Below are 9,660 nucleotides of genomic sequence, written 5' to 3'. Positions count from 1 at the left end.
CACCACACCATCCGCCCCCCCACCCAGCTCATGAATCCCAATCCACCATCTCGAAGATCTGCTCCTCTGCAATCAGTCACTGAGGATCAAGCACCAATTTTGTTTGGTGGCAAAGAGTACAGTAAATTTTGTGTTTATCCGGCATTTTACCAAGCCGAATTCTCTACTAACCAGAATTGCTGATGTTCCCCTAATACTAGTTGTCACTTTACCAACCGGAAGAAATTAGAAAGTTCTCCCATACATGTATATTACATTATTTTATATTTTAATTTTTGTTTGAATGTACAGTTGAAGGTTTGAAGTAAAAGAATAATGTTCTTTACTTTAGGAGCACTCACATATTCATTCATGTTACAAGTATTGTGCTGTCTTCCATTGGTAAAAGGACCTCCCATTGACTGGAATTTTTGCCTGACCAGCAAACCCATTTCTCGGGTATGCTGGAAGCAATGAAGAGTGATATTGGACTCAAAATGTTAACTGTGTTTCCCTCTCCACAGATGCTGCCAGGCCTGCTGAGTTCATTCAACATTTCTGTTTTTCAGATTTCCAACATCTGTCGTTTTTAGTGAAAATCATTGCTTTCCTCAGCAATACTCAAAATACTTCATAAAAGGAATGTTCATAATTAACATATTTCCTCTCATTCCCATTCCCAGAGGTTTTCCTGTTCATGGTTCTCAGCTCTTCACCAGGTTAGGATGATGGACAGTCTGCATGAAGGACGGTCAGTGTGAGGGATGTTGTGCGTGAGGGATTGTCTGTGTGAGGGATGGTAAGGATGATTCTATATGCTGGGTGGTGTCTCTATGACAGGGAATCTGTGTTCTCACTGCTGACTACAGTCTGATGCTGGCCCCTCTTCTTTACTGTCCCATTCTCGGAATCTGCTGCTTCTCGGACAGAACAAGATCATTGGACTTGTCGAGAATTTATCCCTTTTCAGACAGACACTGTTTGCTGCAGCAATGGTTCTAAAACCAGGACTGAGAGAGATGTTCAGTGAAAGTGGATAATGGTTTCATAACATTGGAAAATTGGCTTCCTCTTAATAATCTCTATATTGTGTTCAGTGTGTGCCGGAAGAAAGACTGCATTGTTAACCTCATCACTGTTGGGTACAGAATTTGGCAATAAACGAGGCTGGAAAAAAATGACCAAATAAATTATCAAAAGGTGAACAAAATATATAATCCCAGTGCTTTTGACTCCACTCTAGACCCAGGATCATCCAATTCAGTAATGATGCTGTTATGAATCAATCAGGAACATTGCAGAGAAGGGGCTGGACATTGGGACTGAATCCATCACTATCAATGAAGAACACAGGCATTTCTAACACAGGCACAATGGGCTGAATGGCCACTCCTGTGCTGTCTGATTCTATAATTCTTGGAACAGGGCAAATTTCCTGGTTATTGTGTTTAATGAAGGGAATTGTATGGATGTAGTGAGTTTCTGATGTTGGGTGGATTCCTTTAAAATTTACGGGCGGGATTTTCCGGCCGCGCTTGCCCCAAAACCAGAAAATCCCACCCGCGGTCAACGGACCTTTCCATGGTCCACCCCTTACCCGCTACGATTCCTGTGGCAGGTGGAACGGGAAAATTTGTCCCCACAGCTTTTGGTTTCTCTCCTTAGATTGCACCCAGACAAAATCTTTCACTGAACACTGTAGCATGGAAATAATTTGTTAAAATGGGTCAGTAAAAGGGAATATGGAAGAAGAGTTTGCAATGTCCAGTGTTAGACCCCTTTAATATATCAGCTACAGCACTGATTCATTGAATTGATGTTTGCTCTGGATCATTTTCACCCGTCCCAAATGCAGCTTTCACCACTCTCCGTGCATTCTCTGTGAGATCATCCAGTGCTCCACACAGCAACTTGTAGGTCATAAGAAATGATGATCCTGCTCCAAAGATGGATCCTACAACTGGGATGATGTCAAGTGCAAGCTCAAGACCAGATATGACGACAGCAGCGGATCCCCATGCTAATCTGTTTATTATATCTGGAGTTATTTCACCCACCAGGGGAGTTTTCAACACAGCTTTCAGTTCTTCCACAGGTTTCCCTGCCTTATTGGCCAGTCTTTGAAGGGAGGCATCATCCAGACCCAGACATTTACGGAAATGTATTATTCCTCCAATCAGGATCCCAATATCACAACCAAGGGAGACTCCAGGAACTGGCACTGCTCCCAATATTCCAGAAAGTGATGCCAACATCCAAACTCGCTTCTTCAGCTCTTTCTTCTTCTTCTCCACAATTTCCAAGGTTAGGTTGGGAAGGGCCAGTATGTACACACTTCTCTTTATCCTGGGAAGATCATCTTCAAGAACTTCATTTAACAGTTTAAAATCATACAGATGCAGGTCAAAGTTTGAAATCAGGAAAACACGGGGTGATGGGATCCCTGTCTCTTGCAATTTCCTGACACAGTAACTCCTGATCTTTTCCAGTTCTTCCTTTTCATTAAATTCCCTCCTTTCCTTTTTCATTGATTCAAGGTCATGATCAATTTTAGATCGAACAAAGTAGAAATTCTTCCCCAGCCGTTTAATCTCTCGAGCGAGTTTTACATCATTTTCTGTGAATCGACACTCTGAGATAATGATGAAGAAATCGTATTTTTTAAATTTCATTTCATTTAGGTATTTATTCGCTGGGAATTTCGTTGTTCCCATTCCTGGCAGATCCCATAAAATAACATTTGGCAAACAGGGATGCTTGTATTCAGTTGGCTCCAGTGTGATTTCTTTGATATCAACCTCAGCACCGTCCTCGTCACTGCTTCGGAGTCCTCTCATCGCATTGATGAAGCTGGATTTCCCTGCGCCTGCTTTTCCTGTCACTGCGATGTTCAGCTCTGTGCTGTCCAGGTCAATAATTTTTTTCTGTATCAGCGGTGTTACCTTTTCCACCCCACCCGATTCATAATCAGATTTCGGATTCTTGAGTTCATCCTCACTGCACAATAAAGTGTTTGAAGCTTCAGCACTTTGACCTCTGAAAGGAAACATTTTTTTACATGATTTGCACCAATTGAAAATAACTCCTATTTACAACACATTGTCACATCTTCAGAGCCTCCTTACACATCTCATTAAATCCTTTTGAAAAACAAGCACAATTGTCACGTAGCTTTTTAAGACAGCTAATTTATGATCAGCAAAATCCCAGAGTGAGCTATTGGATGAATGAACAGTTAAGTTGTCTTTGCGTGAAAGTAACGTTGCCCCTTATAAATTATGGACCCTTTCAATTTTGATCCTGAGGTGCCCCAGCTGGGGGCAATCATCTCCTGTTTCTCCAGACAGCAGCAACTACAGACTCATCTCTCAGCCCAAATTCCTCTTCACCACTCTGTGAATCACCTCAGCCTGCCCTCAGTCTGACTGAGGCCTCCCCAATGGTGTCTCTCCCTTACTGTTTGTGAGGCTCAGATGCATTGATAGGACTTGTGCAATGAGGGTTGGTTGAAGTCCAAACTAAGGGCCCTGGTTCTTGAGGCTTCACCTCCTCTGCTGAAGGGCTGAAGAAGAGGAGAGGTACATGACCTGTAGAATTGCTCACGACATTCTCATTAAAGTGCTGACATTGAGCAATGGCAATGCTTTGCAATGACAAGTTGTGATGTAACTAAAGGAACTAAAGAGACACAATATGAAGAGTTTCTTGACCAACCTGGAGCTGGCTCCTCCCATCCTGCTTCTCTTTCTCTCGCTGCTTTCCCTGTGTGAGTGTTCACTGATTCCAGAGCTTCCTCCACAAAAAGGGCGAGAGGGCAGAGGCTTGTGGCTCCTCCCCCGATGTCATTTCTTTACCGTTGGTTGTGTTGGGTTTTCTCCTTTGAGATGAAAGTAGAGAGTGTGAGTGGCAGCACTTTATTTACCATCAGATAAAGGATAAGACTGGTGTGAGGAATCATCTTTAATCAGGCTGTGAACAAGAGTAAACTCCAAAATTCCTAATGGAGCTTTTCCCACCTTCACTAATTCAGAGTGTGAGGGAAGGAATAGGATGTGAAAACTCTTGTATTTCCCCCTCAATAGTTCAGGGAAGTAGCACTGGAAGTGGATCACAGAGAGGGTAAACTGAGTGGAAATGGAAAATGTGGGGGCAGATTTTGCTGTACAAATGTTTGCCTGAATAATAGTCACCATAATTAATGTGCAAATTGGCCAGTATCCTGTGGCGGGGTAGCTATTCCATTGCAAATTGTCACAAGTTGTTCCTGATATACACTATTAGTCTCATGAAAATGGCATCTCATGCTTCATCCCCCATGATCTTCATGGATTTGCTACATTCATTGCCCATTAATCAAATTACAATTGAAATCAGGAACTGGCTAATAGAGAAACATAGAAAAACTACAGCACAAACAGGCCCTTCGGCCCACAAGTTGTGCCGAACACATCCCTACCTTCTCGACCTACCTATAACCCTCCATCCTATTAAGCTCCATGTACTCATCCAGGAGTCTCTTAAAAGACCCTATTGAGTTCGCCTCCACCACCACTGACGGCAGCCGATTCCACTCGCCCACCACCCTCTGTGTGAAAAACTTACCCCTAACATCTCCCCTATACCTACCCCCCAGCACCTTGAACCTGTGTCCTCTTGTAGCAGACATTTCCACCCTGGGAAAAAGCCTCTGAGAGTCCACCCGATCTATGCCTCTCAACATCTTATACACCTCTATTAGGTCTCCTCTCATCCTTCGTCTCTCCAAGGAGAAAAGTCCGAGCTCCCTCAGCCTATCCTCATAAGGCATGCCACTCAATCCAGGCAACATCCTTGTAAATCTCCTCTGCACCCTTTCAATCTTTTCCACATCCTTCCTATCGTGAGGCGACCAGAACTGAGCACAGTACTCCAAGTGGGGTCTGACAAGGGTCTTATATAGCTGCATCATTAGCCCCGGACTCCTAAACTCAATCCCTCGATTGATAAAGGCCAACACACCGTACGCCTTCTTAACCACCTCCTCCACCTGCGGGGCCGATTTTAGAGTCCTATGGACCCGGACCCCAAGATCCTTCTGATCCTCTACAGTACGAAGAGTCTTTCCATTTATATTGTACTCCTAATTTAGCTAATTTGCTAAATACTCATTCGTCTTCACAAGAGAGAATCAAGTACCAGAAATAGGATGAAAATTAAAAGGGAAAATTTTTTAAAAATCAAGGGAAGAACTTTATGGCTTCATGGAAATTTTTAAAAATGGTAATAGAAAAATAATGGTACAAAAGACAGACAATGCTCCAGGACCTGATAGACTCCACCCGAGTGGAGTGAGATTTGTGCACCTGAGAATTGTGATGGAGGGAAGTTTCAATTACTACACTTACTCAATTTAATGTATGCAATTTCTCATATTTATACTTTATATTTCTGTGTCAATTTGTACTGTATTATACTGAATCTTTATCTGTGTTCTGCCAGTACTTCCAGCATTGGTATTCTCTGTGTTTGTAACTGAAATAGCAAAGTAGATAAGTTGAGGAAATAGGTTCGAGGAAGGGAGGGATAAAGTTGGGGCATTATTAAAGGGAAAGTAGGGGCAACTTTAAACAGGGTTGGGACGCAAATGAGCAGTCAAACGACTGAATGTATAATTTGCAGGTTGATAAAAGGGACGAGGCTTTATGTTTTTTTGTTCATGGGATGTGGCTTTGGACCTCACTGGCTGGGTCAGTATTTGTTGTCCCTTTCTAAGGGCACGTAGGAGTCATGAGGTCTGGAGTCACAGGTAGGTCAGACCAGTTAAGGATGACAGATTTCCTACCCTAAAGGGCATTAGTGAATCAGATGGGTTTTTATGACAATATGACAATGATGGTCATCATCAGACTTTTAATTCCAGATTTTTATTGAAGTCAAATTTTACCATCTGCCCTAGTGGGATTTGAACCCAGGTCCCCAGAACATTACACTGGATCTCTGGATTACTAGACTAGCAATAACACCACGACGCCACTTCCTCCCAGTATTTTCCACCGCCCTCTGAAACAGAAGAAATGTCAACTCTTGATCCTAATGAAATGAAGAATGGCTTCAATATGAGCTGTGTTCCACTCCACCTTGATGGTAACATTAGGTTAGAGATGGTGTTGAGTATTATGAGGTTTTCACTTGAACACAATAATATTCAGATTGTGTCACTGAAGTGGGAGCCTATCTGCTTAAAACAACAGATTAAACAACTAGCTAAGGTACTTTATGGATTTTGACAGAATGATTCTAACTGGGATGAAAAATATGCCCTCATTGTCTGACAGTAACAATTCTGGATCTTTCACCTCTCAGAATTCTCTTGCTAGTTCAGATAGCTTTGGCCTGCTTCTTGAGTTGGATAAAACTCAATATTGATATTCACTGGAAATAGTGAGGGAAAGATCAGGAGGACATTGTTTGGGGTAATAGAGATTGATAGACTTTTGGAATGTTTGGGGAGTCAAAAGATAGGACAGAAAAATGAGTTGAAGTCAAAGACCAGCCATGATATTGAATGACAGAGCAGGTTTAAGGGGCCGAATGGTCTACTCCTATTACTTGTGATAAGTTCTAAGAAACCGAGGTCACCTCCTCAACCTTCACTGTTAGAAAACAGCCACAACCTGTTCAATCTTTTCTGCTCCATGTTTAGAATCCATAGAATCCCTACAGTGCAGAAAGAGGCCATTCGGTCCATTGAGTAGAGTGTGTGAAAATGTGAAGTTGTTCATTTTGGAAGGAAGAAGAAAACAGAATATTATTTAAATGGAGAAAAGCTGTGCAAAGCTGCATCACAAAGGAACCTGGGGGTATTGGTGCAGGAAACACAGAAAGCCAGCACACACGAACAGCAGGTCATCAGGAAGGCAAAATACTGCAGATGCTGGAATCCAAAACAAAAGCAGAAAATGCTGGAAAATCTCAGCAGGTCTGACAGCATCTGTGAAGAGAGAATAGAACCAACATTTTGAGTCAGGATAACCCTTCGTCAGAGCTGGGTCATCCTGACTCAAAACATTAGCTCTATTCTCCCTCCACAGATGCTGTCAGACCTGCTGAGATTTTCCAGCATTTTCTGTTTTGAGGCTAATGGAATGTTGGCCCTTATTTCAAGGGGATTGGACTATAAGATTTGGGAAGTCTTGCTGCAACTCTACAAGGTACTGATGAGACCACGCCTGGAGTACAATGTGCAGTTTTGGTTTCTTTATTTAATGAAATATATTTCATTGGAGGTAGTTCAGAGAAGGTTCGCTAGGATGATCCCTGGTATGGAGGGATTGTCTTATGAGCAAAGGTTACACAAGTTTGGATTCTACTCACTGGAATTTAGAAGAATGAGAGATAATCTCATTGAAACACACTGGATTCTTAAGGGGCTTGACAGGGTAAATGCTGAAGGGATGTTTCCCCTCGTGGAAGAGACGAGGAGCAGAAAACCCAGTCTCAGAATAAAGGGATGACAATTTGAGACTGAGTTGAGGAGGAATTTCTTCTCTCAGGGGGTTGTGAGTCTTTGGAACTCCTTGCCACAGAGAGTTGTGGGGGGCAGAGTCCTTAGGGTGAATTTTACCATCCTACCCACCACGGGAATCAGAGCGGGTGAGGGGCAGGCCATGGAAAGGTCTGTTGACCATGGGTGGGATTTTTCAGTTTCAGGGTGAGTGAGGCCAGAAAATCCTGCCCATTGTGTGTATTTAAGGCTGAGACAGATAGAGTTTTATGGGGAAAAGGCAGGAAAGTGGACATGAGGAATGTTGGATTAGCCATGATCCTATTATATGGCAGAGCAGGCTCGAGGGGCCTAACTGCCTCCTCCTGCTCCTATTTCTTATGGTCTTATGGTAACAAAAATATTGAAATGTTTGTTATGTTCTCATTACTGAATTGAAGCACCTCAAGTGTGCATCTTGATCTCTGGAGAAAATTCTGAGTATCATTGCACTTTCTTGCTATGACAATTTGAAATGTTTTCTAACGTCACTTTCAGATATTTTATGAATAAAGTATATTGTTTGTAATCGTAATAAAAGGACAGTTGGATGAGACCTGGGAAGAATGGGCAGTATCAGTGATTTGCTGTGGCCCTTTTGACTGTGTGGCCAGAGGCAGCAGAGGGTCTGTTATTCAGTAACTTTGTTATCCATGAAAGCAAGTCAGTGGCCATTTTAAAACCGCTGAAAACAAATGTGTTCTTTTAAAAAGCTGGCAAAGTGTTAAACACAGTAAGAAGTTTAACAACACCAGGTTAAAGTCCAACAGGTTTATTTGGTAGCAAAAGCCAGAAGCTTTCGGAGCCTGAAGCCCCTTCCTCAGGTGAGTGGGAATTCTGTTCACAAACAGGGCATATCAAGACACAAACTCAATTTACAGAATAATGGTTGGAATGCGAATACTTACAGCTTATCAAGTCTTTAAGATACAAACAATGTGAGTGGAGAGAGCATCAAGATAGGCGAAAGAGATGTGTATTGTCTCAATACACTCAAGATAAGACAAGTCTCAAGACAATACACATCTCTTTACCCTGTCTTGATGCTCCCTCCACTCACATTGTTTGTATCTTAAAGACTCGATTAGTTGTAAGTATTCACATTCCAACCATTATTCTGAAAATTGAGTTTGTGTCTTGATATGCCCTGTTTGTGAACAGAATTCCCACTCACCTGAGGAGGGGGCTTCAGGCTCCGAAAGCTTGTTACTTTTGCTACCAAATAAACCTGTTGGACTTTAACCTGGTGTTGTCAAACTTCTTACTGTGTTTACCCGAGTCCAACGCCGGCATCTCCACAAAGTCTTAAACATCCATGCAATAATATCGAACAAAGTACTTCCTTCTTCCAAACTTTTCATCAGCTCTGCAGAGTAACAAAACATGAGCTGATCTGCCCACATCGCAACCACCGAAAATGGAGAGAGTTGCTGAGCTCCTCTATTCACTAACAACATTTAGATTGAGCTTTATCTATCTCTACATCCTGTTTCTGTATCGTCTCCACTCCCCAACCTGATAAACACACGGCTCGTCATTTCCTGCACTGTTTGTAAGTTTCATTTTGGCTTGCCGTCCTGAATCCTGAATATAAAACTTGCTTTTCAGCAACTTTTGAATTTTGAACACAGCCAGAGCTTGCAAGGAAAGGGAAACCTGATAGAGTGAAACACGCGCGACTACAATCTTTAAAGTTGTGCTGGAATTCTCTTCAAGCCTGTTGAATATAATTCACCCTGAATTTTGACCACCGCGCTGTGTTTCAATGTCTTGATTGTGGCTCCCTGGCGAGAGGAGAGTGTTGATCAGTGAAGTTGTCCCGCTGTGAACATCTCAGTCCAAAGTGAGTGCTTCCGTGTTGCATTCGCGCTGGGAATACAGTCACAATGAATAGATAAATTAACAGCTTTTCAACAAGTCATTGGGTAGATTCCTGAACACTATCCAATGACAATCAAAACCCTAGAAGATCACTTGTTACTAGGGAGAATTTGCTTTTCCATTTTCCAGATTGTAAGTATGAATCACAAAAGGTGCTCACTCACTCACTCAATAGTTGGAAAACTGGATGCTCTGAGTCTGAATTTCAGATAGTTGCTCTCGCTAGGTGGAACAGATAGATGGGTTCAAACATTTCCAACCCCCCAAAAAGATTGTGT

At 42.3% G+C, this 9,660-nt stretch overlaps 1 protein-coding gene across 3 annotated transcripts; it reads right to left on the bottom strand.

Annotated features, from left to right (window-relative positions):
- Positions 1–249: 249 nt before the first annotated feature.
- On the bottom strand, positions 250–9,439 carry LOC144487657 (interferon-inducible GTPase 5-like). 3 transcript variants are annotated; one of them, XM_078205736.1, is made up of 3 exons: positions 9,182–9,439; positions 3,694–3,856; positions 250–3,015 (listed from the first exon to the last, which is right to left on the bottom strand). In XM_078205736.1, exons 2-3 carry the CDS (start codon positions 3,711–3,713, stop codon positions 1,785–1,787), a joined length of 1,251 nt encoding a protein of 416 aa, XP_078061862.1. In that variant the 5' UTR covers positions 3,714–3,856; positions 9,182–9,439; the 3' UTR covers positions 250–1,784. The 3 variants fall into 3 exon arrangements, with proteins under 3 accessions (XP_078061862.1, XP_078061861.1, XP_078061863.1); XM_078205735.1 differs by having other exon boundaries at positions 9,237–9,439; XM_078205737.1 differs by having other exon boundaries at positions 3,694–3,853; positions 9,237–9,439.
- Positions 9,440–9,660: the final 221 nt, after the last annotated feature.

This window comes from Mustelus asterias, unplaced genomic scaffold (assembly GCF_964213995.1).
Source record: "Mustelus asterias unplaced genomic scaffold, sMusAst1.hap1.1 HAP1_SCAFFOLD_955, whole genome shotgun sequence".
Lineage (NCBI taxonomy): Eukaryota > Metazoa > Chordata > Chondrichthyes > Carcharhiniformes > Triakidae > Mustelus > Mustelus asterias.
Note: the sequence above shows the minus strand (reverse complement) of the source record. Positions and strands in the feature narration are given on the sequence as shown.

Excerpts from the sequence above, each read along its gene's own strand:
- LOC144487657 (XM_078205736.1), bottom strand. The coding sequence starts at position 3,713 with ATGGGAGGAGCCAGCTCCAG. Across the intron at positions 3,016-3,693 it reads ATGGGAGGAGCCAGCTCCAG|AGGTCAAAGTGCTGAAGCTT; the intron begins GTTGGTCAAGAA and ends GTTTCCTTTCAG.